Below are 22447 nucleotides of genomic sequence, written 5' to 3'. Positions count from 1 at the left end.
AATATCAAGACCACAGGGGGCCCAAAGGGCAATAGAAAGGTATATAGCAGATTTTAATAGGTTATAGCATAATACCAATGATAGCTTACATGACAGAAGTGGAATAATGATAACAATATCTCACAATTATAAGTAGTACTTTAGAATTTGCCAAGCATTTTCTTTAACAACCCTGTGTAAGCATCAACTCCATTTTATATGTGAAAAAACCAAGGTTCTAAGGAGTTGAGTACCTTACCATTATGAGGCCTTTCCTTTCAGTATGCTTTCCATTTGTATGGTATAGCTCTTGAATGTACATAGTTAGCCGCAGTTCATCTTCTCCATTAGAATGTCAGAAATTGTTTTTCCTTGTCAACCAATACAATGGGTAGCTGAAGCAAGAGTTGAACCCAGAATTCCTGAGGTTAGAGTCAAAACTCTATATCATTATCTCAAGTAGAATCAGAAAAGACAAGCCAGGAAAGTAGTAGGAACAAGGCAGGGATAGCCATATAGAAAGCTACAGTGTTGCACTAATACCCACTAAATGTGATTAAGACAGACTTTTAGCAGGATGCATAAATCCTCTAAATATATTTTATAAAATGGCATAGCAGATAGGAATCAGAGAATGAGGTATGAATGGTGAATGATAGAGGGCACATTCACACTGATGAGATCACAGATCCATTAAAAGATAATAAACCAATAAAGTTCCATGCAAGGCCCTTTTGTCTCTCTCCAATTTTTTACCTTGGATCACACTTCATCTACTCCCATAATTATCTCTTACCAAATTTATATCTCCTCTTCTAGTTATTCCTCAAAAATCTAGATCCATGTTTCCAAATACCTGCTAGACATTTCCATCTTGATGCCTTGCTAGTCCCTCAAATTTAGTGCACCTAACATTGAAAATATAAGCATGTCCCCAAATCTGCCCCTCCTCCTAACATTTCTATTTCATTAAACGCTACTAACAGTCTCTTAGTCTCCCAGACCTATAATCTTAAAATCCTATTTGAATCTGCTATCTCCTTAACCCCACACAGCTAATCAGGCCCAAATCCTGTCATTTCTACCTCCAGAATCACTCTCATATCCATCCACTCTTCTCACCATCACTCTGCTTTAGGTCCCTATCTCTTCCCAACCAGACCATTTAAACACTTCCTAACTGTCCTTTCTCTGTCTCCAATCTACATCCCCTCTTCAAGTCATCCTCCCCATCACGGCTAGAATAATCATCCTAATGCATAGCTATGATCACACCACTACTTCGCCTAAAATCATTCAGTGGTTCCCCACTAAAATAGTATAAACTCTTAGCCCTTACACCTCAGTGTTCCCAACAATTTGGCTCAGCTTACCCTCTATGACTACCTTTCACATGTAATTCTACATTCCAGTTAAAGGCGATTACCTTTTTTTTTTTCCCTGCTGCTATTATTGTATACTGTAAAGTCAAGTGTAGCCCTCCACCCTTTTTTAAAAGAAGACTCCTTTCCTAAACAATGGATAATGCTGGGCTTGGAGTCAGGAAAATTAGAATTTGGATCTTGCCTCAGATACTAATGGTGTGATCTAGGGCAAATTACTTAATATCTCTTAGGTTCAGTTTCCTTATATGCAAATGAAGATAATATAATAGTAACTATACTTTACAGAAGAGTTATAAAGACCAAATGAGATAACATATTTAAAGCCCATGGCAAACCTTAAAATGCTACATAATTGCTAACTATTGTTATTGTTATTAATATTAAAAGGAACTTTTATAATAAATGAAGCTTAATGTTTTTCTTTTGGTTTATGTGTTTTCTTTCAAGCATTACAGCTGTTCCTTCCAGTTAAGGGGATTCTCAAAATATTTATTAGTAACCAAACTGAGCAGATTATAAGATAATTATTATTAAGAAAACTGCCACTTTCCAATGTCACTAACCATATATAATTTTTAGTTTAATTGTGACAACCAATCTATCTCAAGTTCTCCCAGATAACAGGAACCTACATCTGAGGTCAAGACTTGGAGACAGGTTGAATACAGAATTCTTGAGTACAGAAACTCAAATTCAAGTTTAAGTACAGAAACTATAGTTCACATTAGGCTCTGACCAATTAATACTCATAAATCTTTAAGAACAATTGAAGAACAAAAACCTCATTGATTAGGGGTGGGAGAGCAAATGAAGGAAAGCAAATGATGTGGTCCTTACCATCAAAGAGTTAAAAATACATATTACCTATAACGTAGTTAATAACTTTAATAATTACAACATAAAACAATATAAGTACCTAAAATATATTCTTGAAGTGCTATGATAATTCATAGGAAGAGAAAGACCCTTCTGGCTAGTAGAATCAAGGAAGACTTTATGAAAGAAGTGGCATTTAACCTAAACCTTGATAGATATGCACAATTTGGAGAGAGTAGGGATTTTGCAGATACTGGGGATAGAATGAGCAAGAGGAGGAAAACTTAGGATGTTTTAAGGGGAGAGTAGTATAGACTGGTTAGAAAATGTGTTAGAAGCATGACTTTTATTTTGTAGTAAAGGAGAGTGACTGAAGGACTTGGAGCAGTAAAATAACATTCAAAGTTAGAACCCAAAGAAATTTAAAACTCCTTACAATTTGCAAATCAAGGAGGATTAGCTCAGTTGTAAATTCAAAGGCTCAATTTTAACCTAAGGCAGCTAAGTTTTGTACAGACTGTTAAGTGACCACTGACTGTACACCTAAGCCCGGGATAACCACTCTGTAAATATGTACCCTTGGTCCAGGGACAGGGTAGTGGTGGATGAAACAAAATAAGTGAGAATAGATGATTCAGCACTGTCTGTGGCCCTAAAGGAAAAGGAGATAATAGACAATACAAAGTTTGAGGTAAATGTTTTGTGTGCACTGATATGCATTAACACAGGATGAATTTATTTGCCACAAGGGAATAAAAATAATGATAATGCTGGAGAAGGGATGTTTCCATATCATCTAATCTGAATTTTAAATTACTAAATGATTGTCAACATAAGTCTGATTTTGGAAAAAACTTCTCTACCTAGCTTAATGTTGAAGAGAGTAAAGGAAGTATTTCCTGTAAGACATATTATAGCTGTGGACACTCACCTGGGCATTCCTTCTAGGTTTGTTTTCAGTGATGACAGAGATAGAACGGGCAATGGGCTTTGCAGGGGATGCACTATTAGGCCGTCTGGAAACAAGCAGGGGAAGACCTGTTAAGCTCAGTTCCATTCCTTCTAAGTTGTCTTCTGGATAGCAGGCAGGGCTACTGGAGGCCCGGGAGCTTTTCATTGTGGTTAAAGCAGACCTAAAGTAAGAAAACATAAAGAATCACCATGGAAAAAAGATCAAATCATCTTCCTCTCTGTTTTTCTTCCTCCACCAAAGGTAGTTATTGCTCAGTACTACTAATGTCTATATTGTAGAGATTCAAACTTCTACAGTGGACATGCATTTAGTTTCCTTTTTCAATTCAATAAGTATTTACAAAGTGCTATGTGATTAGCACGATTAAGTCCTTCAATCCTAACACTTAAGATATGGATAGGACACCCTGCCTTTTATGAGGCAACAATTCTATTTGCATTTGCCTAAGTCTTAGCTTCATGTTTCAAGATATCAGAAAATACTGCTATCATCAGACAGAGCATATAGAATCTTCCAGTTGCCCCCTGCTGTGCAGTGAAATTTAACATGGATACAGGCAGCATCAGATCCAGATTAAGATTTTCTCTACGATTTTCTCAAAGGCATTTGTGAATTGCTGGGCTCTTGAATGGTAGCATAAACACAACTCTCACTATGGAAACCACCATACCAATTTCTTTATACCACAGGGAAGCCAGAGATCATATTGAGGCTCAACAGGTGATGGAGGAGGGAGGAGGGGAAGAGAGAGAGGAAAAGAAACCAAAAACAAAAACACTAAAAATTGGTTTTCAAAAAGCTTAAAATCTTTCACTTTAGGAATAAGACTGTTGGCCCATTGTTGATTTATTTTTTTTTCCCCTTGATGCCTCTGCTGGGTTATACATACAATAATAAGTCAAAGTCAAGAAGCATGTGTTTAAATGCCTACTATATGGAAGGCCCTATGCTAAAGATTATAATGCTAATAGCTAACATTTATGTAGACATTAAGGTTTGCAAAGCGCTTTACACAGGTTATCTCATTGTAACATGACCTAGGAAAATAACAGAGTGGAAATCTTTCACTGTTGAGCAAAAGGGAGGAGAGCTGTGAACATACAAGAGAACATGAATGAAATTAATCTTTGGTCTGTCACCTGCCCATCCCTCAGGCCTACCTGCTGAGACCAAAGACGACGGTCATCTTTTGATTTTTCTTTTCTTTCTTTTCGTGCTATTCGCCATCTCCCCTCCACCCCAAGATCTTTAGTCCGCCCAACCTGTGGCTATTTCACATCCTTTTATTAAAAAAAAAAAATTCCCTCCCCAAAAAGGAGGAGGGAGGTGTTATTAGGAATGCACATCACGCCCTCACCTTGGAAGACTGGGGGCTCAGCGTTTCTCCCTTCCCCGCCCGCTCCCCAGAATCTCTGGACCCCGAGTAGTCCTTACCTGCTCAGCTCCGTAGCGGTGCAGGAGCCCAGGACCGGGGAGAAGAATGAACACCCTTCCTCGGATGTGAAGAGGTATGGGTCGGAGGAGGGTGACCGGCCCGGAACGGCCCCCCACGTCCCTCCTCTTCCCCTAATCCCCAGAGGAGCCCGCCCGCGGTCTGGCTCCACAGCCCCAGGCCGGGCCCGGGGGGAGCCCTCGAAGGGAGGTCGAGTCCAGCCGGCGTGGGGCCCGGCCTTCCCGCAGCGGGGTCCCCTCGCGCCCGTCCCGAGACGCCGCTCCCCGCCGAGGAGCCCCCCGGGAACAATGAAGCTGGGCGGGCGGGCGGGCGAGGGGTAACGGGGGCGACAGGCTAGCGGAGGAGGTGGGAGGAAGAAGAGAGTAGCGCTGGCAGCTAGCAACCCGCCTGGCACCACCCACCACGTCAGGTCCCTGAAGCCCGCCCTCCCTCTCCTTTCTCTTTTCCTATTGGCTGATACCAGGGCCCGCCTCTGGAGATCACAAGAATTCACTGGACGGAGATACCGTCTTTTGGGAGGCCAAAGGGGCGGGAGAAGTACGCAGAGGGGGAGAACCTGCGATTGGTTGAGGCGAAGAAGGCGTGGCTCCAGGCTGGATGAGGCGGGGCGTGGAGATCACTGTTGGAGGGGTGAAACTAAAGCTGAAGAGGATGGTGACCTGTGGGGCCAAGGGGTCAGGGGGAAAATTGGGGGGAGGGAGAGGGAGGTAAAAAAGGAGGACAACGGGAGGCGTGAGGCAGATGTGAGGAGAGGGGAGTTAAAAAAGGAAGGTCGGAGAATGAGGAAAGGGCGACTGAAGAGGGGGAGGAATCTGGGAGGGTGACATAGGGAAGGTCTTAAATGCGGGACCCAAGAGGTTCCCTTCAACTCCTGGTATCAGGAAAACCAGGCAGGGTAGTTGTGCTGCCTTTGTTCTGGGCAAGGAAATCTTCTCGAAGCCTTCTCCATCAGTGGGCCAGGGGACTGGCAGGCATCTTGATTCTTCACCCCCAACAAATTAGGGAGTTATTTTTAAAAAGTTTTTTTCCTTTAACAAAAAGAGTCTTTTAAATTAGATTTTGGTTGGTGGTCAGAAGAAAAGTACAGGTCTGTTCAGAGAAGCCAAAGTACCACCAATACTAGGAAAGGAGGGGTTATTAATTTTTTTGTGTCAGCAAATTTGGTGAAGTCTGTGGACCCTTTTTTAAAAATAATTTTTTAATTTTTCAAAATATATGCAAAGGAAGTTTTCAACATTCACCCATGCAAAACCCTGAATTCCAAATTTTTTTACCTATCCTCTTTTCTAAATAGCAAGTAATCCAATATAGGTTAAATATATGCAATTCTTCTAAACAGATTTTGTAGACCCCTTTTCTTAATGTTTTTAAATCCATATAACAATACAGAGAGGCTTGGAGAGACCTACATGGACTGATGCTAAGTGAGATGAGCAGAACCAGGAGATCATTATACACTTCGACAACGATATTGTATGAGGATGTATTCTGATGGAAGTGGATTTCTCTGACAAAGAGACTTAACTGAGTTTCATTGGATAAACGATGGACAGAAACAGCTACACCCAAAGAAGGAATACTGGGAAATGAATGTGAACTATTTGATTTTTGATTTTCTTCCCGAGTTATTTTTACCTTCTGAATCCAATTCTCCCTGTGCAGCGGGAGAACTGTTCGGTTCTGCAAATATGTATTGTATCTAGGATATACTGCAACATATTTAACATATATAGGACTGCTTGCCATCTTGGGGGGGGGGAGGAGGGAGGGAGGGGAAAAAACGAAACATAAGTGATTGCAAGGGATAATGCTGTGTAAAAATTATCCTGGCATGGATTGTCAATACAAAGTTATTATTAAATAAAATTAAATTTAAAAAATAAATAAAAAATATGACTAGGAAAAAAAAATCCATATAACAAAATACATAGGATTACAAAAGGAACCAATTATATATTCAAAAGTTAGCAAAACAACCCTTTGAAATCTGCTCTCCTCAAATCTGGACTACAAATCTATGGCTGGTTCTCCCCTCCTTTTATACCACTCATTTTTACTTAAAAGGTTCTCATCACTTTCAGCCCAACAACTATTCCTTGTAATCAAGAATAAGAGTAAAAAAGTGGCTCAGGATTACCATCCTACACATCAATATGAAATATTCCATACCCACAATCCCCTACTAATGCAAAAAAGAGTTAAGTTTTTCTCCTCTTTGGAACCAAATGAGGCTAATCTATCAAAGTATTGCTTTGTTTTTATTCTTCCCACTTGCACCATAGTAACTATGCATATTGTTTTCTACTTAGCAAAGTAAACATGAGTTTATATTTTTCTATTCTTCTCTATATATAGTTTCTTAGGATCATAAAATATCTTTCAATGCATAAGTGCCAGTGCCTGGAACTTAATAAATGCTTATTTATTAATAGCACATATTCTATTACATTCCTGAGCCACAATTTATTTAGCTATGCAGCAATTGGTGGGCACCTACTTTTTGTTTCTTTGCCTACCACAAAAAAAATGCTGCTATTAATATTGTAGCATATATGTGTATCACATAATCTTAATAGGAATCTGCAAGGTATCATATCTTATTTATCTTCACAACCAGCCTGTCAGATAAATACTATGGAACTTTGTGATCCCCATTTTACAGATGAAGAAAATAAAGCTCAGGGAGTTCATGACTTATCTATCATCATACACTTAGAGGATGAAGCAGAAATATTATCTTCTTAATGTTAGACCAGTAAATTGGTCATCATAGACCAAGGATAGCACTTTAAGAAAGAAACTTTGGCTATGTTGTAAATATCCAATAGTGTTTATTAAGAAAATGTAAACAACCAGCACCCTTCATAAGTTCCACAGAGATGGGATGCTTGCCTGTACCCTGCCTCTAGGGCTCTCCCCAATCCTCACAGTTTGAAACAATTTATGGCAAGAGTAAGTATGGTCAAAAAGTACAGAAAGTGAACAGAAGACCAACACATGAATTTTTAAAAAGTGTCAGAAAATAAACATCTAGACCACAAGATGTAACCTTGACCCAGAGTCCACTCCTCCAACTGGACACTTTCTTATGAAATCTCTATTATTTAGGAGTGAGGAAGGTGGTGGTACAGCTTTCAGATATTATGATTATCATGTAGGTTAGAAAGATTTTCAACAGAAGGGCAAGGCCTTTAAAAAATAATTTTCAAGAAAAACATGCACACACACCAGGATAAAAACAAAGGAAGTACTTGGAGTTTAGCTTAGAGCTCTCCTGCTCTAGGGGTATTGAACCAGGAGTTGGCGAATAGCCCTGCCTGGCTAAGGCTTTGGTAGCATTCAGAGCCAAAAAGCATAGGACCAGTGTTTCTGGAAGCACCTTGGGCAACCTGCTCTCAAGCACCATAGGAATCCAAATCCAAATGAGCAGGCCAAAGCTAAAGAAGAGATAGGGAAGGAAAGGAGGACAGAGCAAGGGCTACATTCCTTCCAATGTCAGTCACCGCCTTCCAAAAGAATGTGAGATTCACCCAATTTCAAATGATCTGAAAATTATAACAGCTCAAGCCAAAGCCCTGAGAATAGATTTCTATATCCTCTTGACTAATGGCCCTTAAAGTATATCCAAAGGCCATTTGAGACTACATACATCTCCTCTACCTTGACCTAATCCGGGATCTTTAGCACTCAAAATGACTCAGAATTGAGCTGTCAGTATGAAAGATAAGAAAGGAGACATTTGCTGGATGTTACAGAATGGATTCCCTGGAGGGAAATCAACCAAACGATTCTTTTCTCAAGTTCTATAGGTTTATATGATCATGTAAAAATTATTCCTTCCTCTCCAAACCCTCTTGATCATTAATAAGGAGTAAACACAGTCACTAATGTAAGGACTGAAGGCCTCTTTTTTCCTGCTTAATGAGATCTTTACAATGCTCCACCTGAAAGTGTGCAAATGAATGCTTAAATTGCTAAAAGAGTAAACTTTCAAATGAATCCAGAAAGGACTTGGTTGAACTAGCTAAGGGATCTGTAGACTCACTAACCATGGGTCTGCTCAGGTATAAGCTCTAGGAAGAACGAGTATAGGTCAAGAAATCCAAGTTTCCTAACCACCACCACCTTATCAAACTCATTTTTCCCCAAAGTCAGGAAGGCCCAGCAATGTGGTCTACGATCCACCTTCTCTCTCCTAAGGCCACAAGGTATTGTTAAGCAGAATCCTTGACTGCTAGAAAGGGGCCAGAATTCCTTCTGGTACTAGAACACTTATGTCACTCACATTCCTGTACTGACAATGATCAGAGTCCTATAATAATGCTGATCAATCTAACTAGGGACCCAATTCTTTAAAAGTTCGATGGGAAATTACATATATATAACACATGTATGACTCTGAAATATGAAACCAGTTCTTCTAGAAGAAACAAACATTAACGGTGGAAAAAAAAAAAGTTTTAAGCAAGGATAAAATCTGCTCACTCTTTTTATGTTTGAGGAAGGTTCAGCATTGATCAGAAACCTCCTAGTTTTAGTTCTTTCTGAATGGTCAGGAAGTAATAGGTAGGGCATTCTCAATACATCTAAAATAATTACCCCTTTCCTGCTGCTGATCTAACCCAAGATAAACACTGATGCTTTCTGTTTCTAATTTGGATACTGGATATTCCAGTAGTCTGCTTAGTTAGTGTAGAGTTGCCTTACTTAGGAATTGGCTTGGAAGTGGTAAGAACACCCCCAGCGGAGGAATGCAGACACAGCCAACAGGGAGGATGACTAAGAAACACAAGAATGGAAATTACACTTTGGGGTCCCCAGAAGGGCCCATGAGCATAATTATAATAAAACATGGTAAGAGGGAAGCCAAAAGACAAAGGCAGACAGATGTGCAGAGTCCTCCTCAAGACAAGGAAGAAGGACAGTATCCCATCCTCAAGTGCTGGCCATTCATGCATTTAAGAAGGCAAAGGCAGATAGTTCTGGACTAGGAGCCTCATGGGAGGTAGCCTCTCTGGATGATATCCATGGAGCCTCAGAACTTGATGCTAGTTGGAGCAGCTCTTCTTTAGCAGCCTCAGTCACAACCACACCTGTGTGCGCCACCAACTCCATGCCAGCAAACAAAGAGCAAGTACCAGTTGCGGGGCTTGAAAGGCTGCTTTCAGGGTTGGCGTCCGGTTTCAATCTGCCATTTGTAGTATCAGTGCCTGATGAATTTTGGCTAAGTCCAGGCTCCTGCTCACTTGAAACTGCCAATCTGGTTTCAGCCTCCTCCACACTTCTACCAGGAACCATGTCTCCCTGTGCTGAGATAGGAGTTATTTCCTGCTGTGATGCTGCTGCTGGGGCTGTGCCCCCCCTGGGTAGGGAAGAGGATGAACTCACTGGCTGGAGGAATGATTCCCCTTCAGCAAATGGAGCAACATCTGTCAGCAGGTCAGTTGGGCAGAGAGAGGGGCGAGATGTACCAGTATTGGCTTGTGATGCGGGTTTTTTGTGAGTGGGATGATTTCGGCACAGGGCCTCAAAGTGCCTCAAGATCTAGGAAACAAGGAGAGAAAGAAAGCAGAAATCAATGCTCTATGATTTAAAAAATGTGAATTATGGTTCCAAGGAGAATAGAATAGGCAGGTTAATCATGCCCCACTTCCATCTGGTTGTTTCTATTTGCTTCATTCACCACTGTCACCCTGGGTGCTTTGATTACAGGGCTGGATTAGCAGCTCTAACAAATGATAACAATAATCTAGGATATACTGTAACCTAGTTAACATGTAAAGGACTGCTTGCCATCTGGGGGAGGGGGTGAAGGGAGGGAGGGGGAACAAAAGTGAATGCAAGGAATAATGCTGTAAAAAATTACCCTGGCATGGGTTCTGTCAATAAAAAGTTATTTAAAAAAAACAAAGCAAAACAAAAAAAAAAAAAAAAAAAAAAAAACACCTCAACTGCCGCAGCAAAAAAAAAAAAAAAAAAAAATCACCAAAAAAAAAAAAAACAAATGATAACAATAATAAAATGTAATAAAAATAATAACATAAAATTTCCCTTTTCACTCATTTCTTTAAGCAAAAGCAGCAAGAACAGATTCCTCTGACAAATGCACATGAGATCATGTTGATTTTTCTGTATGCTATGAGTAACCACAAAGATACTGCCTCCACAACGTCTTTAGAAAAAAGAGTTATGCCATCCCCAAGCCTAATATCTTTCTTATCCTCTTAAGCAGAAGTAAGATGAGGTGCTACCCACCTTGGTTGCCTTGTTAGTCACAGGGCCAGGGCTCCCCTCACTAAGCTGTTGCAGCTTCGGTTGAATGATAAAGAAGATATGGTCCTGAGAAAGCAGATCTGAGCACATGAGGGAGAAGATGGCACACATGGCTCTCTGAGGAGAGGATGAGGCAAGGTCAGCCACACACTTCTACACCTTCTCAAAGTCGCTGCCAAACATGCCCATGTCCCATGGGATAAAGGAGAGTCGGCACCTGGAGTATCTTTCCCTGTCACCAATTCCAGAAGCAGAGCTCCCCACATCAGCAAGGTTTCATGCTGGCTAAAAAGGCTCCCTTGTTGCCTTTCCTTCTCTCATCTAAGTGTGAGGGAAGGCTAAGCTAAACCTCCTCCTCCTTCAAACTCACATTCTTCCCCATCCTAATCCCATTCATTAGTTCTCAGTTCCCAGGGTTTGACAAATGGTAATGAATCAAGAGAATCAAGAAAAGGGCACTGAACAACTCTCCGATTTCTAGCGTTTTGTGGTTTTGCTTTGGGATTTTTGGTGGCAGGAGAAAGACAGAGCCAAGGACAAACAAGAATGCTCACAAAGACCCCACTTTTATTATGATGAATTATGGTCATCAAAGCTATCAGCATTATAACTGGGAAAGGAGCTATATGAGATCTAGGAACAAGTCAAGATCAAAAATACATGGGAGGGAACATCTGGGTGGCCAGTATTGACAGCTAAGTGGCACAGTGGATCTCTATCCAATGGCCCAGGATCCAGTAAGACCTGAGTTCAAATCCAGCTTCAAACACATACTAGTGGTGTGACCCTGAACTAATCACATAATTGGTCTGCCTCAGTTTCCTCAACTGTAAAATGTGAATGATAATAGAACTCACTTCTCAGTAGTATTTGTTAAAGTATGTTACACAGTACCTGGCATACAGTAAGCACTTAATATATTTTTATTCCCTTTCCTGTCTTCCCATCCCCCTCCCACCTTGCCATTTTGCCCATTCCTCTCACCATCTGAACACATTCGCTGGGTCTTCCAAGTTCCCGATTCAGGAGTTCTAGTACTGCTTCGCAATTAAGCAGCCCACACCTACAGAAGAATTAAATAGTGTAGTTGAAAAAGACCTAGCAAAGGAAGCTCGGGGGACAAGGCGGGGTAGGGAGACAATACAAAGAGGGGACCAAGAGAAAGGCATTTTGGACCTGGTGAAAGCTAGTATAGGGAGGCAATGTGACTAAGGCCTAGAAAAGGCTTTAAAGCTCACTGGGCATGAAACATTGGCAAGGGAAGGAACAGAAACAACAACAGGAAGTAAATTCAGACAGAAAATCTTCATCCAGAGTATTAATTCCAGAAGAATGATGGAGCTCAGCTTAGGTTTAACTTCCAATGGTCTTATGTTTCCAAAAAGTATAGGATCATCTCCTTTTTTTGTTCTCCACCTCCCTCCAAGAACTGGACAGGTCCCCAACTCAAGAGAATAGAAACAAAGGAAAAAGCAGCCATGAGTGTAGAGAAGGTGTGAAAGGCTCACTCTTTGATGAAATGCTGCACCTCCTCTCGAGTCAGAAAGACCCGAGGTCCCTGGGTCACGGTGCTCACAAGGCTCATTTCTTGTAGACAGTCACTCAGTGTCACAGCCTCTACCCTGTCAGACAGCACAAATTCATGTACTTTTCCCCAGAAAAGGTAAAAGGGGGCATGAAAATACTGAGAACTTTACAGTGCCTGAGATTACTAAGAGGGAAAAGCTAGAGAGTCCCAACTCATCCCCTCATTATCACCAAATGATGTTACAGGGTACTTGGTTATGTGGCTGTTTGAATCCCACCTTAAACTTTGATCTTTATTTTGTAACCTATCTGGGAATACATGGGATGTGACCTTAGCAAAATAAAATCAAGGGAGTGAAATAAAGGAAAATGAAGTAAGAAACACACAGTCAATAAGCTGATGTGTTTAAATGTATTTTTTTAGGAGTGTGGATTGTAGGCAAGCAAGGGTAATCACTGGAAAGCTACAGTAATTGGTACGAAAAGAAGTTTAGGCAGGAGTTGGAAGGGAACTATCTTCTCTTTCTCCTTCCTATTCTTTTCCTTTAATGGACAAATTTGAGAGGGGAAACTAGATCCAATATCCACTTTTAGGTCCCAGAAGGACCCCAATGGAGCGAAAGTTGGTTGAAAAGAAGAGGTACAGACTGGGTAGATTTCTTTTCTTTTTAATGTTGGGAGACAGCCTTTTGAACATTGTTGTTATTGTTCTTTATTTCCTAAAGATTCACATCTACCCTCACACACAGACACACACACATCCTCCCCACTCCCATAATAAAACCCTCCTTTTGTAACAAATTAATATAGTCAAACAAAACAAATCAGCATATTGCCTATGTCTGAAAATGTATGCTTCATTCTACTCCTAGAGTTTGCCGCCTCAATGCTAGGAAAAGGGAGATGTGGCTCTGCAGATAGCAATAGCTTAGGATCACTGTTCCCTGTCTAGGAATAAGAGGGAAACCTGACAAAGGCTTTCCTGGCATCCCTTCTGTTGCAATAGCTCAGCCTGTCAACTTCCCAGATCTCACTGATGGCTCACCTTTCTGTTACATCACCCATCTCCCGGCTAGTTCCCGAGTGGCTGTCGCTGTCGGATTTACTGCCAGAGTTGGAGGCTCTGCTGAGTTCCCCATTCTCCTGAGATGAGTTCTGGGAGCTGGGGTCACTGTCCATCTCCTCCCAGCCGCCCCCCGCCTGCCCAGGCTGGTGCTTCACTGCAGAAATGGGGATGTCAGATAAGCCCCACAAAGAGCCTCAGTCCTTCCCAAGTCACCCGCTCCTCAGCTCTATGGGGACTCCATCCATCGGAGACTCCACGGGAGTAGACATAAAGAGCAGAGCCCCTGAGGAGAAGGGTCTGTGTTGATCTGCTGGATTCAAGTCAATTCAATACAACAAAGATTTATTAAAGCATCTATTGTGTACAAGGTACCGTGCAAGGCACAGAGTATGGCAGCCGGCTCTGCTTAAAGGCCTAAAGATGCCATGTTTCTATTTTGCCAAAGCAGACCAAAGAGAAAGTATGGTTTAAAAGGAGAGGGGACAGAAAAGCAATTACAAAGCTAGTACTCATTGATGATCTATGCATCCCTAACATATCACTGATCTTGCAATGGTGGTCTTCTCATTTCCACAAATGGGGTTAATGACGGTAATCTCTACAGAAAACAGCTAAAGAAAAAAACTGGGAAGACTTCTGCAAAGACATTCTGTAAAGAGCTAAGCAATGAAAACAGCTAAAATGCATGAGGTGAGGCAGAACATAAGCGAAATCAGGCTTAGAACTTTTGAGATGTAGGACTTTGCAGAGCTCCTCATTCACTAACCTATGAGATTAGCCACAGCCAGGTTAACATAAAGGGAAACTCAGATAAATGATTCTACATCCTCACCTTCTATCTCTTTTTTAATTCTGCCCTGAATAACACAGCTAATTTTTAATCTTAAGAGTTTTCTTAATCCATAGTTTTCTATGCTTTAGTTAAGAAAGGCAACGTAGTGTGTTTCTGATCCTATGGTGTTATGGGAAGAAAAGTTTACCTAATCATAATGACCAGGAACTGAACCTAGATTCTCTTCTTTGGGACTGTTGTTCTCCCTAAACTTGCTCACTGAGGGGTAGGAAGAAAATCGAATAGGAAGAGAAGAGAATCCTCTGTAAGGTCATACCTCTAACACTCTGGGTGGGTCCAGATGGTGGTTTCCTGGGACCAAAGTGACCTTGGCCAGCAGTTGGTGCTACTACAGGTTGGTAAGTATCCTCCCTCAGCACTTGGCTCTGGATACTGGGACTCTCATGCCCAGGGAGCACAGCATTGGCCACTACTTCGGCAGCCTTCTGGATGGTGGTGAGAAAGGCTTCACCAGCAAAGCCTATGCCGTAGGAGAAAAGAGATTATTACAGCCTGTTCCAAGTCTCCAAGTTACAGTTTTGATTTGGGAGAGGAGAAATGAAGGAAAGGATGTCTGCCTGTAGGACCTGTGATCTGCTCTTTGCTTCAGAAGCTCAGAGGACAAAGGCACATATTCACTGGATTCCAGGCCGCAACAAGGTGAGAGCCAAGTTTAGGAGGGAACAGAGGCCACATGTGGCAGTAAAACAATCCAGCACTATACCCTTTCCAATAGAATCTAGCCATCCTCACAGCCATTGGCCTGCCCATGTTTCAGCCATTATCTAGCCACAAGGACAGCATGTGAGTACTCCCAAAGACTATATTCTTGTGCTTCCTCCAAATACTTAATCCTATATCTTCAAGGTTCATGAGTGGCAACTAAGTATCCCAAAGACAGACAAACATACAGACATACACACTGTTATATAAGAAATTTAACAAGGAGATCAAGCAGAAAAAAGCCCCAATCTGGAAGTGAGGACATTAACTTGTAGTACTCATTCTGTCTCAAGTTAGAAATGTCACTTGAGCACACTAAGCTTCTATTTCCTCATCTATAAGGAAGAATCAAGATGACAAATATGGAAATACACTGAAAAGCTAAAGATGTTATATAAATTTAAAGTACTGATATTAGTAAATCATAGATAGGTAAAAGAAAAAAAAACAGGAAAAGAGAAAGAAATGAAAATGTCTTCCCTGATTGGAGTTCCCTAGGTGACCAATTCTGTGCAAGTCACTAAACTTTTGGATTCAGCTGCCTGAGGGACTGGAGCCAATGAGCCATAATGGCCATTCCAGAGAAGATTAGTAGCTGAGATGTATGTAGAACTTTAATGTTTGCAAATTGCTTTATAAATAACATCTCATTTAATCCCACTGAATTCTACTTTTACTATCCTCCACTTTGATAAAGATACAGACTCAGAGAGCTTTTGTGGCTTGCCAGTAGTCACACAGCTAATAAGTTTCTGAGGAGGGAGGTGAATCCAGGCCTTCCAGACTCCAGTACATCACACTTATCTCTCAACATTTTATAAAACTAATTTAAAAAAAAAAAAGCAGAAGAAATATGAAACTGGTGAGGGAAAGCAGAGAGCAGAAGACTATTTCAACTTTCATAGATATTATTTACTGGAAACAAGCTTCAGCTTTCCTTCCTCCCCTCTGACCAACCCAGAGCTCAGCTTTCAAATTTCTTGAACTCAGCCCAAGGCCAGTGCTCCTTCCCTAACCATGGCTCTAAAGCCTGGTACCCATGTTGCTAAGTCCTCATCTTCAAAGCACTCAACTTTTAGCCCCATGAACCCTGCTTCAAGAAACTCAAGATGTCCCAGCTTTTTTTTTTTTAAACCCAATTCTTGATATAGCATTTGAAAATTTGCAAACAAAGCCTTAAAACTTATTTCTTTTGATCAACTTTCCAGAAGAAGCCTTGAAGGGTCTGGCCCAGGCCAAATGGACGGACCATTAAGAGAAGGAAGGCCTTGAACCAAGACAACTGGAAATGGAATCCCATGATGAATACACACCAGAGCTCCCCCTGTCCTTGGTGTAGCCAAAGCCTTGGAGACTGCTACAGGAACTGGATTGGGATCCCATACCTAAGGAGAAAGAAAAATACCTAGAATTGTAGGGCCAGATCTCCCCAAGGAGCAATTCCACATTCACTAGACAGAGAAGGTCCGGGAGAAGGGAACAAAGAGAAAAGACATGTTTTTCTCCATTTTAACCCAACAAGTACTGACTTAAAAGGGCCCAGTGATAAAGGGATTGGAAATTGGCTCAAAGAACAAGGAAGGGAAGGAAGGATCTACTTTACCGGTTGCAGGAAGGGACCTAGGAGACTGGGTAGAAGGTAATGGCAACAAGGTATCAGAAAACAAAGCACTTGCCAAGTCCTAGAAGAGGGATGGAAAGTATGTTAGTGCTGCTGCTATTTTGTATCCTGCCCTCTGCACTCAGCATCCTGAGAAAGCTGGGCTCTCTGCTTTATTCTTCCCCTTAATGAGATGCTAGGGACCTGAGTAGACAAACAATAAGGAACAGAAACTCTTTCCCCAAGTCCCAGGATAGTTTAGCAGCAAGCTTCAGCAGAATCTCAAGCAAGTCCTCATTTTTTGGATAAGAAAAAGAAAACACAAGACCAATTTCTAGGCACAAGTCCTGAACTGATTTTCTGCAAACTTAGAATTCATTATAGCCTAATCTCCTTGTTCAAAACTGCTTAGACTTCACCCCAGCTTTAAGACTTACCTGGGCAGCCACTCGGACTTTCTGATACAAGCTATTCCCATGAAGAGGATCTGGGAGACCACCAAATACTGAAAAATAAAAAGGATAGGGAATAGGAAAAAAAAAATCTGAGGTTCTGAACTCAGATACTAGTCACTCCCAAATGTAGAGATTGATTTCTTCATTGCATTGCATTGCATTTAAATATAGCTCTCTATACATACATAAAAATAAGCTCTCTATACAGATCACTCCTACAGCCCTATGTCCCACATCTCTCGGCACCATCACCAATCACTCTCTCTTGATCACTCTGTTCCCTTCTCTAGATTTGCTTTTTTCCCCTCAAGCACTTGGATGTTTCTCTGAGGTAGCCTCCAGGGAGATTTTCCTCAAAGCTTCCATATCTTGCCCTGAAATGTCACCTTTCCAATAACATATGAAGACTTCAAAAGAGAATGAGCTAGCACTGATGAAAGACAGATGTAAGAGATGAAAGGATGGACCCCAAGTCTGAAAAGGTTGCAAAATTTTGTATGCAATTACTCAGAGAAGTAGTGGACTTTCTTTTTCTGGGAATTTTCAGGAAACAAAGCTAATTATCTATGCCTGGTTGAAATGAGGTTATGATCAAAGGCAACTTTTTGGAAGATCTTATTCCACTTTTTCATTCACAGTATAGCTGGCTAGAGAGGCAGAAAGCAATGATACCTATCCCTAGGATATATTTCCTGAAACATTCCATTGATTAAGAACCTTTAAAATTGCTCCAGAGAGATGCTTTGCTATTGTTCTTATCAATGATTTTCATTCTCCTCTTCTTATGAGGAGAAGGGGAAGTTTAGTAAGCTTTGAATATGGGCAGCTAACGTTGAAAAACTGATGGAATCAAAATCAGAAGCCAATAGTTGAAGGATCAATTCCAGAATCGCCTGTTTCTTTACTGGAAGTTCTCCTCTTCCCTAACCTCTGGGTGGACATTTCTTTAATCAGCAACTATTCCTGAACCAGTGTCCCTTGAAAAGTCAAGACAGTCATTCAATTGTCCCTTCAACTGGCTCTGGGAAGCAGTACTCAAAGGGGTAGACAAGGTCCAACCAGGTGGAGGATCTGAAATACATGTCCCTTGATAGTCTGGACCTTCTACATCCTGGAATCAAATTTTTATAGTCTTCCTTACCATCCTAGGACTAGCTTTCTGTGAAATTACAATATTATTTCCTAACTAATTTTAGGAAAGGGCCAAATTCTAAACTAAAACTGAGAGAAAAACTGAACCCTCTTTTCTCTATAATCCCCCAACAGGAACTAATGCTAAAACTCCCAGATACCTGCTGCTTCCTGGATAAAGGAAGAATTGCGTTTGAGTGCAAGTAGAAAGGATGCAGAGCCATGGCTACACATGTAGAGCAAGATTTTCAGTGCCTGAGAAGAGAGAAGACATCAAGTGAAAGACCACATTGGGCTGTAACTTAGATACACTGACACAAACCCAGGACTCAGAAAAGTCCCCTGTGCTGCTACACCATACACACACCTCCTAGTATAGTATCCACATCATTGTCTTCTTACTTCCCTTTGGGCCATTCTGGAAACTGGATCCTGTCTAAGTTCTGGCCTGGCCTGTCTGACTCATCCAGCGCCTTGGGTACTTCCTCTCTCTTACTTACCTTGAGTTTAACATGACAGGAATTGCTCTGTAAGCGGTTCAGGAGGTACTCCAACAGACACTGGCTGCTTCCCACTGACTCATGGGAAATTTCTAGGAAGCAATCATGTTAGGGAAAGAATATTCTCCAGATTACACTAAAGTGAAGGGGAAAATTGAGCCTTCCAATTACAACCTCCTCTTTTTTTATAATCGTTCCTTTTGAGGAGAAATTATGATAACTTAGGTTTAGCTGAATTATCAGCAAACACCCTTCTTCTGTATTCCCAGTACCATTGCCCAACCACCTCAATTAATCCAAGAATCCTTGACAGGTAAACCCATCAAAGGCCATAGCTCTTTCATGGTCTGTCCCAAAACTTGCTTTCTTGGGAAAAGGATACTAGAAATTTCTTCAAACAGGTAGCCCGGGCAGGGGACATCATCATCAGACGTTCCTTTCATCAGGATTGGGAGCTAGATGAGAACAAGAGAACCCCCTTCCATTGGTAATCTTTTCACACAGGGATATACCTATACCTATGTCCATTCTTTAGGTGTAGTTCTTTCCAGGCACAGGAAGAGTCTTATCAACCAAGAATGTGACCTTGATATTTGCTCTAAAAGCTTGGTGTTGTAAATGGCACTTTTAGCCCCGAATTTCTTTTCATTTCTTTTTCAATAAGTCATAGAAAGAGGGTTGTTGGGAATGCTATTGATGGCTCTTAAGGCTGGAAGAATAAAGTGGGAATAAGGAAAAATTGTTTCTGTGCTTGGATTGAGGTGGCACATAGGTCATAGCTTCCCTGATAATTTAAGAGACAAACTTTAAGGTACTATCATCTATCGACTGATCTGGCAAACAAATTAGAATAACAATGTTCCATACTGGTTGTGTTGTAGGGAAATAGTGCACTTATTTCTTATTTGCTCATATATGTTTAGATACATTTCTGGTGGCACCCAATATAAATAGTTTCAATTTTTGTGGAGAAAATCAGCAATCTGTCATAAAAGATAAGAAAAGGCTTGTATCCTTGTCCTTTGACCTGGTAGATCTATTTTGCAGAGCAGATTTCAAGGAAATCATCCAAAGAAGGAAACAAAATCTGTTCAAAAACATTCAGAGAAATACCATTTACAATAGTAGAAACAACCAAAATTGTCCAAGGATAGTGTAATAGCAGAAAACATAACTGGCACTTGAGAATGGGCTATAACACTATCTTGATTTTAAAATGACAAGAATATGAAATATATCAGAAAATCATTTCATATGAAATGATCAGTGAAAAAAGAACCACCAGTTAGGATATACAACTACATAAAGGCAAGTATGCATATGTGGAATGAGCTAAATAATCTAGGGCTAAATCATTATCAGGCTTCTCCCACCATCACTCCCAACCCCACATAAGTAAGAGATGTCTTAGAAAGACAGCAAGGAAGACAGAATTTTGCTGGCTCATTTTGACCCTCACTCTACATTATATCAAGATGAATCAGTTCTGCATCAGCAAAATCATCCAGATAGAACTAAAGTTCATACAAGCCCATTCCTAGGTGGAATGTCTTAGTTCTTTCAATACCCTCTTATACCCTGGGGCCTAAATCAATTCTGAAAGCTAGTAGCAGCTTATAGTAGCAATGGAATCACTAAACATTCTAGTCTTGATGGGCAGTAGGGAATAAACAATGGTCGCCATCAACAGAAATGATAAAAAGGGTCAGCCAGCTAACACTGACTCAGAGCTGTAATCCTGCAGAAATCATCACATAGTTTCCTTTTATTAATTATTATGCCATCCTGAACAGGAAGGTAATATGAACTTCATTCAAAAGAGCTATAAAAGAACTTTTAAGTAATTGTGGTAAAGCCTGGCTGCTAGTGGTTATAGAAGCCAAGGACTGAAAAGGAGAAAAGAACAGGATCCCTCTGGGATGGGGTAGAGTGGGAAAGAAGGGAAGGAAAAGAGGGTAGGATATGGTGGCAATGGTAGAGAGTGAAGAAAGGGGAGAGTAAAGAAGAGTTCTATTAGAAAATCACTCTGCTCCTGTTTCATGAATTGTTCTTGTTACTATCAATTGTCATACAATTTAGGAATGGGAAAGGAGTTGCAAGAGTGGTCAGCACTACCTATAGAAGTAAGACACTGTTAAAATTGAGAAGATGAGGGTAAGTGACCATTTTGGGGAGATTCCAGATAAGTTTTTTTCTTTATTTTAATAGCCCAAGTTCCATGAACTTTTAAAAAATATCTATCGATAATATTTTTCATAATATCATTTAACTGAAAACTTCATTTCAATAATAAGGCAGTAACCTTTAATATAATAGAAAAGGGTGATTCTGCTTAGGAAAGGTTCTTTGGAGGCCTTGTAACCTGGCTTCTTTCTAATCCTACCTTCTGCAAGAATTTCTCCAAATCCCCATTAAAGATATCCCTCAGTGATTACCTCCAATTGATTCTGTATTCAATTTGTTAGCATATAGTTGTTCCTAAGCAATCTCTTCCTCCTTAGACTTTAGGCTAAGGGAGGGCAAGAGCTGCTTTTTGCCTTTCTTAGTATTTCTAGTGTTTAGCAAAGTACCTTAATAAATGTTTGTTGACTTGGTAAAGCCTAAGGGCCTCTTTCTCAGAGTAGTGTCTAATTTAAATGTATAACTTTTACTCAGTATGTAGAGTGAAGCCCTTCTAAGAATAATGCATTTAAATACATAAACTTAATTTGTTATAAAGGAAACTATATTATATAAAGAAAACTATTATAAAAGGGATTATAAAGGAAACTAACCCTATTGAAATATAGTTATGAGAATATTTAAGAAAGCAAAAAAGTTCATGGGTCCCAAGCTATTAAAATCCCTTGCTTGAAAAAGAATCTCGGTTGAGGTGAGAGAAGAAGGCATACAAAAGAGGAGGGTTGTAGATCTGGGTAAGGAGGAATGAAGACAACATGGATCCGTAGGATGGGGACGCTGTGAGGGGACATCGATTAGGAGGGCGGGAACCACGATTCTGGGACAGCTGTTAGCATGGACTAAAGAGGTGACCCGGAGGAGAAGACTCTGAGAGTCTTGCTTGGGTGACCGGGGTGGAAATGAGGAGGGGGACGCTGAGGATCACAGGGCACGAAGCTGGCGGTGAAGGTCATTCTGCGAACCTGCAAGCCCAACCCTCCCATTTTACAGAAGAGGAAAACTGAGGCCCATATGTTGTCAGAATGTGCAAGTATAGCCAGAGTGAAGATGGGGCAAGGAGAGACCTCAACCTTTCAGAGGGTAGCTTGGACCTTCAGACGTGGCTAGAGAGGGCAGGAGACAGAGGCCTGGAGGCCCAGAGCCCTGCCAGGAGTTCTCCCTGGGAACGGGAGGTCAGGAGAACTCTGCCCGGAGAAACGGTTCCGGTCGGAGGCGAGGGCAGCTCAGAGGACGCAACTCAGATCTCCTGGGTATCGAACGGGCTCACAGGGCTGGTCAATGGGGTCTAGAGTCTAGCTTAGTACTCACTCGGTGTAAGAAGCTCAGCCGGTCCCGGAGCTGCGGGGCGGCCATGATCCCCGGACACCCTCACCACCCGGCTCTCACTTCCGCCAATCACCGTGGCGAAGCGAGCACTGCCGACCAATTGCTCGCGATGGGGAGGAGCCCCGAGGACGTCCTTAATAAACAAATTGATTTCAGACCAATCCGAAGTCGGAGGACGGAAACAGACGACGACGAATGTGAACCAATGGCAAGACTCTGAGAGAATC

At 41.2% G+C, this 22447-nt stretch overlaps 2 protein-coding genes across 5 annotated transcripts in view; both read right to left on the bottom strand.

The window, feature by feature from the left end:
* CEP131 (centrosomal protein 131) overlaps positions 1 to 4681 on the bottom strand; it is a 53882-nt gene extending 49201 nt beyond the window's left edge. The window contains exons 1-2 of one of the 4 annotated variants that reach the window (XM_051995403.1): positions 4588 to 4681; positions 3112 to 3313 (exon numbers count right to left, since the gene is read on the bottom strand). In XM_051995403.1, the coding sequence (XP_051851363.1) occupies positions 3112 to 3297 (186 nt within the window). In that variant the 5' untranslated portion in view covers positions 3298 to 3313; positions 4588 to 4681. Of the gene's footprint in view, positions 1 to 238; positions 358 to 3111; positions 3314 to 4313; positions 4459 to 4587 lie in introns of those variants that run through there. The other 3 variants (XM_051995404.1, XM_051995402.1, XM_051995405.1) reach the window with 3 other exon arrangements.
* A 2736-nt stretch (positions 4682 to 7417) lies between these two features.
* On the bottom strand, positions 7418 to 22304 carry TEPSIN (TEPSIN adaptor related protein complex 4 accessory protein). The gene is made up of 13 exons (XM_051995409.1): positions 22203 to 22304; positions 19096 to 19168; positions 18714 to 18805; positions 18375 to 18468; positions 17065 to 17132; positions 16631 to 16709; positions 16341 to 16412; positions 14582 to 14785; positions 13452 to 13626; positions 12388 to 12501; positions 11864 to 11942; positions 10862 to 10996; positions 7418 to 10150 (listed from the first exon to the last, which is right to left on the bottom strand). Exons 1-13 carry the CDS (start codon positions 22245 to 22247, stop codon positions 9557 to 9559), a joined length of 1824 nt encoding a protein of 607 aa, XP_051851369.1. The 5' UTR covers positions 22248 to 22304; the 3' UTR covers positions 7418 to 9556.
* Between the last annotated feature and the right edge of the window lie 143 nt (positions 22305 to 22447).

This window comes from Antechinus flavipes, chromosome 4 (genome assembly GCF_016432865.1).
Source record: "Antechinus flavipes isolate AdamAnt ecotype Samford, QLD, Australia chromosome 4, AdamAnt_v2, whole genome shotgun sequence".
In the NCBI taxonomy this organism is placed as follows: domain Eukaryota; kingdom Metazoa; phylum Chordata; class Mammalia; order Dasyuromorphia; family Dasyuridae; genus Antechinus; species Antechinus flavipes.
The sequence above is the reverse complement of the archived record's forward strand: the minus strand, read 5'-3'. Positions and strand labels throughout refer to the sequence as shown.

Excerpts from the sequence above, each read along its gene's own strand:
- TEPSIN (XM_051995409.1), bottom strand. The coding sequence starts at position 22,247 with ATGGCCGCCCCGCAGCTCCGGGACCGGCTGAGCTTCTTACACCGA. Across the intron at positions 17,133-18,374 it reads CTTTATCCAGGAAGCAGCAG|TATTTGGTGGTCTCCCAGAT; the intron begins GTATCTGGGAGT and ends TTTATTTTTCAG. Across the intron at positions 10,151-10,861 it reads TGACTAACAAGGCAACCAAG|ATCTTGAGGCACTTTGAGGC; the intron begins GTGGGTAGCACC and ends CTTGTTTCCTAG.